Genomic DNA, 14,424 nt, shown 5'->3' on the forward strand with positions numbered 1-14,424 from the left:
AGAGGGGTCCTGTAGTGCTCTAGCTGCTGTGACAGGGAACAGCAGTCCTTGTAGTGCATTGGCTGCACTGTTAGTAGGGAAACTGGAGTCCTTGCAGTGCTTTAGCTACAATGAGAGATGGAACTGCAGCATTTGTAGTGTTTTAGCAACGATAGAAACCAGAACATCGGTTCTGTATACAGCTTTAATTGCAATGACATTGAGGACAGTGGTCCTCTAGTGTTTAGATGCTTTAATGGAAACAGGGCTCCTCTAGTGCTTTAGCTACAATGATAGAGAGAAGATGGTCTGATGACACCAGTCCTCAGTGCCCTGGGTACATTCAGAAGGACATAATAGCCAGGTACAGCTACAGAAGAGGTGCATACAGTGACACGTCGAGGAAGCAGGTAAATTTCAGGGTGGAGATAAGAGATTAGGGCAGCAGAGAGGGAGGGGACAGACGCCTGCACGCAGTCCCTGTCCCTGCCTCCCCCACACATCCAGGGACCTCTCATCAGCGTGGGACTGGGAACCTCCTCCCCTTTACTGGGAGACCCTCCTTACAAGCCAGGGTACATCGCAGATCGCACGCCCCCCACATTGCACGCATCCAAGCGCTGGCTGCACCTAGGCTTGGAACATGGAGCGTTCTGAGGGATTACACACCTCCTTGCCAGCAAACGGCTTTCCTGCTGTCAGTTTCACAGCTTTTAATTAAGCATCCCCCCTTCACCCCCTCCCTCTGCCTTCCTCCCTCCTCTGGGAAGCCAGGGGGAACAAAGGAGGAGGGGGACAAGGAAAAGAGGGGCAGACAGGGGGAGAAAAAGGGAGACAGGCTGGGAAAGAAGATAGGGTGAGAAAGGGGGCTGATCCTTGGCAGGTGGAAATCAGACAGGCGGCCAGCAAGGACTAGACATCCTCCTCAGAGCTGGCTGCACAGAGAGACGGCTGAGGCTGTGGAGGAGAGACGGCTGCGGGAAGAGACATCGGGAGAGGAGGAAGAGAGAGGACTGTCATCTGATTAGAGGGAGACATCCCCCCTGCTTCTCCCTCGGGGAGTATCACTGCTTCACATCACCAACCCAATTCATTTCCCCTTGATAACTGCCCCCACTTCATTACTCCCAGCCCCAGGAGCCCTCTTCTGCCACAACTGGGGAATCCTGCTACTATTTTATTTTGGAGCGAGGAGCTGGTCTCTTCATTTTTCTCACTCATCTCAATTTTTTTTTTCATTTTATACTGATTGATTTTTCAGCCTGTTAGAGGTCTCATTTTTGGGGCCCAAGGCTTCCTGCATCATGAAGGGATATTAGGCATTCCCTGAATTCTTCCGAGTGACCTCTCCTCATACATATAAAAATACGACCTTTTTATATAGCCATTTAACAAAAATAGGGGTTTGCCCATAGGGATGCACAGCAGATCTCCTATCTTCTAGTGCCTTGTACTTTTGGGGGGGCTCAGCCCCCTTTTCTGTCCAGTTTGATACCTTTTTTTGTCCCTTGAACCATGAAGCCTTTGGAGAAATTCTTAAAGAAGCAGAGTTCCCATCTCTCAGGTCCAAAGCACCTCCACCGGAGACAAAGTGTTTCCAAAATCCTGCCCTCATTCTTAAGGGACAATCCAGGAGACTCTTCTGGTGGGGAGAAATGTGAAGAAGACCCCAGTGCTGCACCCACACCTTCTCATGACTGCTTAGAACTGCCAGATGGACTGCGGTCCCCTCTGTCCTTTTCATCTGATGAACTGTCACCTTCAGAACCTGTAACACCACCACCAGGGTCAGGTGGATGGACACTCTCTCCTCCTGGGCCGCTGCTTGCTCCAGATACTCCAGAGGCCCTCCTGGGGAGGGTATTGGACCAGTTACTAACTGCACCAAGGCTAAGCGATGCTGCGGGTAAGTGGGCAATAAAATCTTTGAGAACAGAATTTCCAGTGTTGATTGTATTATGGCAATATGTATGACTTTTTATTTATCGTACTGTCTCTTATAGTGTGATTGGTGCAAAGACCAACTTAGACTTTATTGGCACCAGAGATGTGTCAGTCTGGTCTGTTTTTGTTTGTCCTGGGTTCAGACTATGACCTACATCAATGGTTTACAGATGCATGTAGAATTCAGGAACCTGTCAGACCACAGAGTGCCAGCAGGTAATTAAGCCAAGACTCTGAGCTTCTACCACTAGTAATAAACTGGATCAAACAAGCTAAAGAAACTTGAAGTGGTAGATATATGGAAACAGACATTTTTATTGGGAAGACCTGATCAGCATGTCCATGCAGTGTTTGTATTTCAGTATTAGTATGGAAAACCAGTCAAGATAAATTGATGGCTTCTGCACAGTTCTTAAAGATGGCAGCCTCCTTATCCCTCTCACTACAGGTTTCCTTTAAAGTGCCTATAGATAGTGTCGACGTGCAACAAGCATTTGTGTTTGTTCTTTGGATTTGGAATGTGGTGCCAGTTATTTTAGTGAGTATCACAACCAATCCCTCGGTAGATTGGTAAGTTCACACAAATATTTCTCCCAATGATAAGCAGTGACAGACCATGTATGTGTTTGGCTAGCTTACTTCCTCTCCACACCTAACACAGGAGAACCTGGCCAACTGGTGGTAATCTCTGGTTTGTGGGCCTGATTGTCATTGGCTGTCTGTAATTAACCATGGTTATGAAATTCTAAAGTATTTAGCAGGCCTACATACAGGTTCCAATGATTTCAGGAGGAACCGCCTGGCTTTTGGAATTTTGTCTTGATTAGTTCTGAGAGTGGATTGCTGTACAGTGCCACATGGGCTGATTTTTGTTGTCACATGAGCCATGGTAAACACTGGTCTATTTTTGGCACCTGCAAGAAGACCATGATGTGTTGTAGAGCTTTTACTGGCAGATATGACATCAAGAGTTGTGTCACTGTATGACTACATGGACTAGGTGAGAAACTTGAAATGTAAGTCATTAAGTGAATGGAAAGGTATTGAAACAATCACCTTTTTGTTTAAGTGACATTTGAATGTGACATTCAGACGTGAACTATAAATCCACTAGAAGCCAGAATCAGATGAAACTGTATGGCCAGGTCTCATCTTTACTATGGTCTGAAGGTGGAACTGTCAATTTCATCTACAGTAACTATTCAGGTGCTTCCTGTGATTGAAATTTGAATTTTGAAATTTGTCAGTGTCACACTGTGCCCAGTCTCTATCAGCAGGACACTGTGCCCAGTCTCTATCACCACGACACTGTGCCCAGTCTCTATCAGCTCCACACTGTGCCCAATCTCTATCAGCACCACACTGTGCCCAGTCTCTATCAGCACCACACTGTGCCCAGTCTCTATCAGCACCACGCTGTGCCCAATCTCTATCAGCACCACACTGTGCCCAGTCTCTATCAGCAGCACACTGTGCCCAGTCTCTATCACCACAACACTGTGCCCAGTCTCTATCAGCTCCACACTGTGCCCAGTCTCTATCAGCACCACACTGTGCCCAGTCTCTATCAGCACCACACTGTGCCCAGTCTCTATCAGCACCACACTGTGCCCAGTCTCTATCACCACAACACTGTGCCCAGTCTCTATCAGCTCCACACTGTGCCCAGTCTCTATCAGCACCACACTGTGCCCAGTCTCTATCAGCACCACACTGTGCCCAGTCTCTATCAGCACCACACTGTGCCCAGTCTCTATCAGCCCCACACTGTGCCCAGTCTCTATCAGCACCACGCTGTGCCCAGTTTCTATCAGCCCCACACTGTGCCCAGTTTCTATCAGCACCACACTGTGCCCAGTCTCTATCAGCACCACACTGTGCCCAGTCTCTATCAGCACCACACTGTGCCCAGTCTCTATCAGCCCCACACTGTGCCCAGTCTCTATCAGCACCACGCTGTGCCCAGTTTCTATCAGCCCCACACTGTGCCCAGTTTCTATCAGCACCACACTGTGCCCAGTCTCTATCACCACAACACTGTGCCCAGTCTCTATCAGCTCCACACTGTGCCCAGTCTCTATCACCACAACACTGTGCCCAGTCTCTATCAGCTCTACACTGTGCCCAGTCTCTATCAGCACCACACTGTGCCCAGTCTCTATCAGCACCACACTGTGCCCAGTCTCTATCAGCCCCACACTGTGCCCAGTCTCTATCAGCACCACGCTGTGCCCAGTCTCTATCAGCCCCACGCTGTGCCCAGTTTCTATCAGCACCACACTGTGCCCAGTCTCTATCAGCTCCACACTGTGCCCAGTCTCTATCAGCACCACACTGTGCCCAGTCTCTATCAGCACCACACTGTGCCCAGTCTCTATCAGCACCACGCTGTGCCCAGTCTCTATCAGCCCCACACTGTGCCCAGTTTCTATCAGCACCACACTGTGCCAAGTTTCTATCCGCACCAAACTGTGCCCAGTTTCTATCCGCACCACACTGTGCCCAGTCTCTATCAGCCCCACACTGTGCCCAGTCTCTATCAGCACCACACTGTGCCCATTCTCTATCAGCCCCACACTGTGCCCAGTCTCTATCAACACCACACTGTGCCCATTCTCTATCAGCCCCACACTGTGCCCAGATTCTATCAGCACCACACTGTGCCCAGTCTGTATCAGCACCACACTGTGCCCAGTTTCTATCCACACCACACTGTGCCCAGTCTATCAGCCCCACACTGTGCCCAGTCTCTATCAGCACCACACTGTGCCCAGTCTCTATCAGCCCCACACTGTGCCCAGTCTCTATCAGCCCCACACTGCGCCCAGTCTCTATCAGCACCACACTGTTCCCAGTCTCTATCAGCACCACACTGTGCCCAGTCTCTATCAGCACCACACTGTGCCCAGTCTCTATCAGCACCACACTGTGCCCAGTCTCTATCAGCACCACACTGTTCCCAGTCTCTATCAGCCCCACACTGTGCCCAGTTTGTATCAGCACCACACTGGGCCCAGTTTCTTTCCGCACCACACTGTGCCCAGTCTCTATCAGCCCCATACTTTGTCCAGTCTCTATCAGCCCCACACTTTGTCCAGTCTCTATCAGCACCACACTGTGCCCAGTCTCTATCAGCCCCACACTGTGCCCAGTCTCTATCAGCCCCATACTTTGTCCAGTCTCTATCAGCCTCACACTTTGTCCAGTCTCTATCAGCACCACACTGTGCCCAGTCTCTATCAGCCCCACACTGTGCCCAGTCTCTATCAGCACCACACTGTGCCCAGTCTCTATCAGCATCACACTGTGCCCAGTCTCTATCAGCACCACACTGTTCCCAGTCTCTATCAGCACCACGCTGTGCTCAGTGTCTATCAGCACCATGCTGTGCCCAGTCTCTATCAGCCCCACACTGTGCCCAGTCTCTATCAGCCCCACACTGTGCCCAGTCTCTATCAGCCCCACACTGGGCCCAATGTCTATCAGCACCACGCTGTGCTCAGTGTCTATCAGCCCCACACTGTGGCCAGTCTCTATTAGCACCACGCTGTGCCCAGTCTCTATCAGCACCACACTGTGCCCAGTCTCTATCAGCCCCCAACTTTGTCCAGTCTCTATCAGCCCCACTCTTTGTCTAGTCTCTATTAGCACCACACTGTGCCCAGTTTCTATCCGCACCACACTGTGCCCAGTCTCTATCAGCACCACACTGTGCCCAGTCTCTATCAGCACCACACTGTGCCCAGTCTCTATCAGCCCCACACATTGTCCAGTCTCTATCAGCCCCACACTTAGTCCAGTCTCTATTAGCACCACACTGTGCCCAGTTTCTATCCGCACCACACTGTGCCCAGCCTCTATCAGCACCACACTGTGCCCATTGTGTGGTGTTGCAATGCAGCTCCACTCGTCAGTGTTATAGTGCACCACCCCCAGTCACCTTAAGTGCCATAGTGTGTCCAGTTCCAGAGTGGAAGTCACAGTATTTGTTGATGTCACAGTGTGTCCAGTTTGTCAACGTCACAATGTGTTCTGCAGTTTCTGTTAGTGTCAGAGCACAGCTGCAGTCCTTATCAGAGTTACTTCTAGTCTCTGGCATTGACACAATGTAGACTGACACTGGAAATGTCACAGTCTGGTCTGCCTCTCAGTGGCACAGTGTTGTCCCAGTCTCTTATCACTGTCACAGTGTGGCCTCAGACTTCTGGCACTGTCACAGTGTGGTGTGTGGCAGTGACACAGATAGGTCCCATCCTCTGGCAGTTTGACAGCGTGAGCAGTCTAAGTTTCAGTGTGTCACAGTGTGGCATCAGACTCTGGCAGTGTCGTAGTGGGACCACAATCTTTAGCAGGATCACTGTGCAGCCCCTTGACAGTGTCACATAGGAAGATTTATGAAAGCCAATGCAAGGAAAATTGGAGCAAATCTAGTGCAAAACAGGTGCATATTTGGTGCTGTATCTCAGAGCAACAAACCAAAGTCCTTTATCTGGACATCTGCTCATTGTTGGACCAGTCCGGCTCCAGTTTTCCTTGTATTTGTTATGTTAAAGGACCACTATAGTGAAAAAGGTAAGCTGATAAAATCTGACAGAACCGATAGGTTTTGGACTAGTAAATCTTCTCATGGGGATTCTCGGGTTTTCTTTGCTTTTAAAAGCTTTTGGTGAATGGTAGTTGCTAAGTCTTAACTGCTGTTAGTGAGGCTGGCTGGTATCATACTATTTTGGCAGTTAGACTTAGGAACTGCTGTTCAGGAAAAGCTTTTAAAAACAAAGAAAACCCCGAGAATCCCCAATGAGGAAATGGACTTGTCCAAAACTTGTTGTTTCTGTCAGGTTTTAACTGCTTACTTTTTTCACTGTAGTGGTCCTTCAAATATGCCCCATTGTGTGTCTCTCGTCTTAGGGAGTGTCACAGTCTGCTCCTGGTGTTTGGCCGTGTCACATTGTGATCCCTGTCTCAGGCAGTGTCACAGGCTAGTCCAAAACTTTAGTTATTGTCACAGTGTAGCATCAGTCTCTGTCATATGCGCTCCCACACAGCTGTTGTTTAAGGTGTGCACACTGTAAACAACAGCTATGCGGATGAAGCTTGATTTTGCAGGTGATAAAGTGGGGAAGCATGATCCTGCAGGTGATAAAGCGAGGAATGAGAATGAGTAATGGACAGATGTGTTACTTTGGCATATCAAAGCGACCCATACTCTTATTATTTTAGAGGAGGGACAACAGTACAGCAAATGGCGGAGCGGTTTCTGGCAGTCTGGGTCAGGGAGGGATCAGTGTGCTTCGCTGTTGCTTAAAGTGCACCTGAGGCGAAGTGGGGGAAAAGATGATACCTACCTGGGGCTTCCTTCAGCCCCCTCCAGGCTTATCGCTCTCTTGCCGTCCTCCTCTGCCTCCCGGTTCTTCTGCAACTGACCCTGAAAAGTCCTCCAGTCGGTGGAGGTGCAGTCTGGCCACCTGCACTCTCCTTTCTCGCTCCCGTGGCTGGGAGCATTCTGGGTCTTTGCAGTACAGTACTGTACAGGTGCAGAAATCTGCCGGGAATGGGAGCATGATGGAGGAAACACACGCGCGGCCTGGTTCTCCATGTGCAGTACGTCTCGGACTGGAGGAGTTTCCGGTACCAATTGCAGAGGATCCAGGAGGAGGAGGACAATGAGGGAGTGATAAGCCTGGAGGGGGCTGGAAGAAGCCCCAGGTATGTATAATTACTCCCCCCCCCTTCGTCTCAGGTGCACTGTGAAGATCCATTGTGCTGGATCTCTTAGCATACTTGGGGTACACCTGTACCTAGCCAAGGCAGCTCCAAATGGCTGCCTTGGTGAGTTCCATCTTGTGTGTGTATTTAGCGTTAAGACGGCCATACACCATAGGTTACCATCCAATGTGGGAAACAGATCGATCGTTCCCTGATCTGAATCTGATCAGAGAGGGTTTGAGTCCTACCACACACTGCACATTGATTTTTAATAAAATCCATTGAACCGCAGCCTTTTACTATTTGATGCAGTGCAGCGCTATGGGCTGTTGAGCTACCGCTGCTCCTTCGAAGTAAACATGAAGTGAAATGTGAGTGGGTTTCCATTAGTGCCCGCCGTCCGTCTACGAGATGGACGCCGGCACTTGTCTACGTCGATTACCCATCTGAATCCCTGTAGCTGTGCCATGCAGGGCTATGGGGTTTCGGACGGGTTGTGCAGAATTTTTTCACGCTCACGAAAATTCGGAAGCAGACCATTGATTTCAATAGGCTGAGATTCTAGACCCATATTCCTGTGCGTGTGAATTTGGGCACAAACAGCCCTAGTGGAAATGGGCAGTAACAAGTTAAATGCATGTGTACAGTAGCTGGTCATGTGACTAAACGCCTAGGATTTTGATGATATAATCAGCCACTGAGATTTATGGGAATGACAGTTTCAAAAGGACAAAAAGGCTGTAGCCTAGCAGGTTGGGAGGGGATGTAGTTACAAGATACATCTATATTAAAATGTGCTGCACATTCAAATATGATTGTGTTGGTTGCTTTTGGATGACATGAGTTTGCAGTTTTTACTGCTTCTGTAGTTCCAGAATAAATGATACTCTTGTAAGCTGATTCTTCTTTTTTATTTTTTTACACGTAAATGTAGTACACAGAGTGTGTGCCGTGGTGTAGGGCTGAGTTTAGCATTTGGTAGTGGACGCACTGGGCCCCATGGCGTTGCTTCTAAGAGACTTTTTCCACTGAATCCACAAATGCACTGCAATGCAATTTTGAGTTTTCTATTTTACACCATGCATTTTTTCTGTGCCTTTTTGGTGTAATTTTAGTGTGAACAATTGTTTTCATGGTCTGATTGCATTTTGGGTTTTTTAACGATTTATTGGCGAATTAAAACGGACATTGACAGAAAATCACTTACCACCAAATCTAATCAAATCACGCCCAGTGGAAAAGTACTCGATTGCCTTTAGTTGTATTTTTGGTTTAGAACCCAACTGGAACTGGTAAGCCTTAGCTTGGTTTTATGACATCACATCTGCTGAACTGGAATGCAGGTTTTGTGTCTTGATGATTCTTTTGAATGTATTATTTTTCTTTAAAATAACCCTGAGGCGATGATAAGGTGAGAAAACTAGATACTTACGTAAGCAGAAGGAAGCCTCTGGATCAGCCTTTCTCAACCTTTTTACCCTGGAGGAACCCTGTAAATAACTTTTGGATCTCAAGAAACCCCTGAAAACAATTTTTTGGTCTCGAGGAACCCCTACATTTATTTTTCAGGAGGCATGGTCTTTAAGTAGGTTAGGCTGCTAATACACTGCCACTCATTATACTGTCTCCTGACCCCCCAATTTAGTGCTTCTTGTTACAGTACCACCTATTATAGTGTGCTCTATTATACTTCCCCCACGATGGGGTAAAATGCCAAGGAACCCCTGCAGAGTCCTCAAGGAACCCTGGGGTTCCAGGGAACCCTGGTTGAGAAAGCCTGCTCTGGATCCTCCACAGGCTTCCTGTGACCCCCTTGAGACCACCACAGCTGACCCTATTGAAGATTGCGACCACCACGCTTCTCTTCATGCACGAGCACGGCCATGCTGCACCCACACGAGTATAGCCGCACCTGCTTACGCGAGTACTGCTTACTGTGCAGGTGTGGCTGTACTCATGCAATACGGCTGAGCTTATGTATGTAGAGGAGTGCTGTTCTTGGTCAGAATTCCAAGCTGTTTTCAGTTTTTTATCTGTGGTCCACATGTGGCAACGGTGGGGGCTAGGAAGACATGAGAAGCCTCTGCAGGATCCTCCTCTTAGGTAAGTAGCTAGTATTTTTTCATTATTTTTCATTTTGTTATTATTTTTTGCATTGTGTACACTTAAAATCAAACGTTATTTGCGAAGTGAGAACAATCAACGTATTTCAAACAGAACCGGGAAAAAAATGGATGAACCCCAATGGTGGGCTAGATTACCCACTCCTGAGTTTCCTGCTCGTTGTCCTTGCGTGTCCCTTCATTCCTTGTCCCTTTTCCTCTTCACATTCAACAAGAGCCATCAGTCTAATACTTATAAAAGATGTTCCCCCAAACTGCGCCGCGCAATTCAGAACTGCGCAGGTGCAGTTCTAAACCACGACTGCAGAGAGAAAGCAAGCATTCCTCAGGACACTCAAGGGAAGGGAAGCTATCATCATGGGGGTCATTCAATATTTTTTTTTCCCAGATTCAGGGGTACTTTACATGATTTTTTTCTTTGCATAGCAGAGTTTTAACTTGAATTTATGAACACAGTGACAAACTGTCCACAGACTGTGAGCTCATGCAGTTATTTCCGATAAAGAATTATATAGAATTATGTCTGCCTGTGGTCCTGAAGATCACAGCCACTCAGTATTGGCTTTCAGCCTTCTCCCTCATGTTCAGCTTTCTCCTGATTTTACAGATTTGTGGATATTACTGTATATATTGTCTACTATATACTGTCGATGATGAAATCCCTTGTTTTATGCACTATTAAGTCAAGGAGCATTATTCTTAAATCGTCTGAAATGTGTTTTAGATTGGTGTACCCTTCCCCATTTTTACTTCTCTGCTTCTCTGGGAGCAGAGCTGGGACAAGGTCCTCCAGCACCCAAGGCTGAGACACCAAAGTGCGCCCCTCCATTCCTGCCCCCCAGTCGTCACACACTGATTGCTACTAGACTAAGAGGCGCCCCAGGGCCCCCAACCTTCCCAATACCTTAATCTCTAGTTATCTGACTTGCAGTCACTGCCATGTATCCCCTTTTCCTATTTCTTTCTGCTTCAAACACAATTGGGAATGACAACTGAATGAATTGTGCGCCCCTCCTACACTGCGCCTTGAGGCTGGAGCCTCTCCAGCCTCTGCCTCGGCCCGGCCCTGTCTGGGAGGCTCTTTTTATACCTTATCATGTTACAAACTTGCTGCCGACAATTAACCTATTTTATTATGAGTTTCTTTTATTAAATTTGTTTCCAGCTTTGCATATAAAATGAGCATATTTTTAAATAAAACAACAAAGTTTCTTAGTTCCAACGCTTGATCTGTTGCCTTTTAACTTTTTCAGATTGAATATAGGGTTTAAATGATTTGCAGATCATTGCATTCTGTCTTCATTTACATTTTTTGTGGTTGTACATTTTGCGGTCCACTTATAGAAAAAAATGCACATCTTTAGTGCTGTCAAAAGCAATTTGTGAATAGTTAAGCAAACATCTCCATGATCTCGTCAGTCCTTCGTATAACATTTCCGTAACTGTCCACAGAGATCTTCTTCACACGCATTGGAGTCCTGTGAGAGTCTCAATTCAAGTTCAATTGTTAACCTGCACTGTATTCAAATATTTCATCCATTTGCTTCATAATTTTCATTTTATGAGACAGCCCCTATCTTTATGTTATCTGACTTAATTTAAGGCCTTTATTTAACAAGGATTTCCAGGGTTCTAGTGAGAGAGTGGCGGTATTTTTCCAGTTAGTGGCACTCTACTTTCTCATGTAGAAGAGTAGATATTTGATTGGAATTTATGTATTTATTTAAAATCCAACAATGGGTACTACAATGAAACACTGGCATTTCCAAGTCCTTCCTATCAGTTTTCGGAGATTACATTGTTGAAGGCCTCCCAAATCTTGCCACGTATTTGGCCTCAAAGTCTCCATGCTAAAAGTTGGCACTCCACTTCTCCATGGCTGAGTGTCACTGGCACCTAACACTCAGTGGGCCGGATTTATCAAAGCATTACTGATAGGTTTTTCTTCTTAAACAGTTCTAACCAGCAGAGGAACTGTTCTGTGTGACAGTAAGAAGATTCCTAAAACCTACTTAATAGTGACAGTTTAGTGTGGATTTCTAGAACTGCACTACAGTTAAGAAAAGTGCAAATTCATCCATAAACGGCTGCAGATTAAGAAGTGCTTAATAGCAGTTCTACATATAGTGCAGACACTGCACTGCCTGAGACGGCTTCCTAAATCCTCCTACTCCTAAGAGTTTAAGCAGGAAACTGCACTATTTAGCGATTTCTTAATATGACTGAGGCGGTTCTGCATAGATTTCTAAAAACCTACTAATATTTTGTCTCAGACACTCTTGATAAATGTCCCCAGTGTTTGCATTGTACACTTTTTGGGATTTTTTTTCAGTAGCAACAAGAATTTCAGGATGGCCCCAAGCCCTCACATTGAAAATGTCAAGCTTTTTATTGAACTGGTTGTATCGATGATCTGAAATAAATATTCAAGAATCAGCACTAAGATCCTGCAAATCCTCACTTTATAGTAGAGACAATGCTCTTTTCAGCTACTGTGACAAAATTGGGCTCAGAATTGGGAAGTGGGTATGGCCAAAAAGTTTTAGCACACCTTCATCCATCTCCAGTCTGTAGTTTTTTCTACCTAGTAAACCTACTTTGGCAGTTGCCGTATCTGCTTTGCTATTGCTGCCCAGTCTGGCTTATGTCTGGTAAACACGATGAGATATTCTGGCAGATTTTATCTGCCAGATCGATTTTTTTCCAACATGTCTGATCTGATTGCCGATCAATTTTCCAATCGATTTTCCATAGAAGTGAAGGGAAAATCAATGGTAAAATCGATCGGACATATTGGAAATAATCAATCTGGCAGTAAATCTGCCAGAAAATCTCGTTGAGTATATTGGACATTAAGGTGCCCACTAACAGTACAATTTTCAGTGAAGAATCACCCCAGCGATTAGATAAATGCAATCGGAAATTGATTGCCAACTGATTATCAACCAATCACAACCGATCTTTTTATGATCTACTAAATTGTCATGGAAGGATCACCATTAGAATCAGTCACAGTCAATTTCTGACATCAACGAAGTTTATTTTCTGCCAATATGATTGCATTTATCTGATTCTTTGCTGTAAATTGGACCAAGGTACATACAATAAAAAAAATAAAAATTGGATGAGTACCATACTACAATTAATTATAATGAACCCCCCCGGGATGTGCTTAGGATGAACAGCCAATCGTTAAACCCTATTTAAAAAAACTATCCCATATTATTGCGCAGAAATTTACTGGTAGCGCGCCCAGGCTATGCATATGCATAGGTAGGTTTTAGTTAGTGTTAGGTCCCCTCCCATGGAGGAAAGACTTCTTCGACAGTGGGAGGGACAAGTACCTAACAAATTGCAAATTGTTAGTGAAACTAACATCCTCCAAGTGGTAGACAGGTCATGTGTGTGCTCATTGTGTATTTGAATCCCATGAGTGGGGTGTGCACTTTTCTGCAGGTAAGCACTCATCTGTTTTTAAGTAGCGCTGTTCATTTCTTTGCTATGTTTGATTTAATTCTGGTCAGCTGCTCCCACTTGATAGTTTTTCTTTGGTGTATATGCAGAGCCTCTGTTTGGGTTCAAGGTGCGTTTTGTAGTTCCTGGGGGGGCTCAGCGCATCTCTGAGCTGAGGCCATCCAGAGGCGGCCTGGTGATGCGCTGATCCCACTTTTTCTGCGCAATTCTTAAATTTAAATTTACTGGTAGCGCGCCCAGGCTATGCATATGCATAGGTAGGTTTTAGTTAGTGTTAGGTCCCCTCCCATGGAGGAAAGACTTCTTCGACAGTGGGAGGGACAAGTACCTAACAAATTGCAAATTGTTAGTGAAACTAACATCCTCCAAGTGGTAGACAGGTCATGTGTGTGCTCATTGTGTATTTGAATCCCATGAGTGGGGTGTGCACTTTTCTGCAGGTAAGCACTCATCTGTTTTTAAGTAGCGCTGTTCATTTCTTTGCTATGTTTGATTTAATTCTGGTCAGCTGCTCCCACTTGATAGTTTTTCTTTGGTGTATATGCAGAGCCTCTGTTTGGGTTCAAGGTGCGTTTTGTAGTTCCTGGGGGGGCTCAGCGCATCTCTGAGCTGAGGCCATCCAGAGGCGGCCTGGTGATGCGCTGATCCCACTTTTTCTGCGCAATTCTTAAATTTAAATTTACTGGTAGCGCGCCCAGGCTATGCATATGCATAGGTAGGTTTTAGTTAGTGTTAGGTCCCCTCCCATGGAGGAAAGACTTCTTCGACAGTGGGAGGGACAAGTACCTAACAAATTGCAAATTGTTAGTGAAACTAACATCCTCCAAGTGGTAGACAGGTCATGTGTGTGCTCATTGTGTATTTGAATCCCATGAGTGGGGTGTGCACTTTTCTGCAGGTAAGCACTCATCTGTTTTTAAGTAGCGCTGTTCATTTCTTTGCTATGTTTGATTTAATTCTGGTCAGCTGCTCCCACTTGATAGTTTTTCTTTGGTGTATATGCAGAGCCTCTGTTTGGGTTCAAGGTGCGTTTTGTAGTTCCTGGGGGGGCTCAGCGCATCTCTGAGCTGAGGCCATCCAGAGGCGGCCTGGTGATGCGCTGATCCCACTTTTTCTGCGCAATTCTTAAATTTAAATTTACTGGTAGCGCGCCCAGGCTATGCATATGCATAGGTAGGTTTTAGTTAGTGTTAGGTCC

At 46.3% G+C, this 14,424-nt stretch overlaps 1 protein-coding gene across 1 annotated transcript in view; it reads left to right on the forward strand.

Annotated features, from left to right (window-relative positions):
- The first annotated feature begins 447 nt into the window (after positions 1 to 447).
- The window catches only part of RAPGEFL1 (Rap guanine nucleotide exchange factor like 1), a 131,555-nt gene continuing 117,578 nt past the window's right edge, over positions 448 to 14,424 (forward strand). The window contains exon 1 of the mRNA XM_068264590.1: positions 448 to 1,885. Coding sequence (XP_068120691.1) covers positions 1,495 to 1,885 — 391 coding nt within the window. The 5' untranslated portion in view covers positions 448 to 1,494. The remainder of the gene's footprint in view (positions 1,886 to 14,424) is intronic.

The sequence above is a fragment of the Hyperolius riggenbachi genome, chromosome 12 (genome assembly GCF_040937935.1).
Source record: "Hyperolius riggenbachi isolate aHypRig1 chromosome 12, aHypRig1.pri, whole genome shotgun sequence".
In the NCBI taxonomy this organism is placed as follows: Eukaryota; Metazoa; Chordata; class Amphibia; order Anura; family Hyperoliidae; genus Hyperolius; species Hyperolius riggenbachi.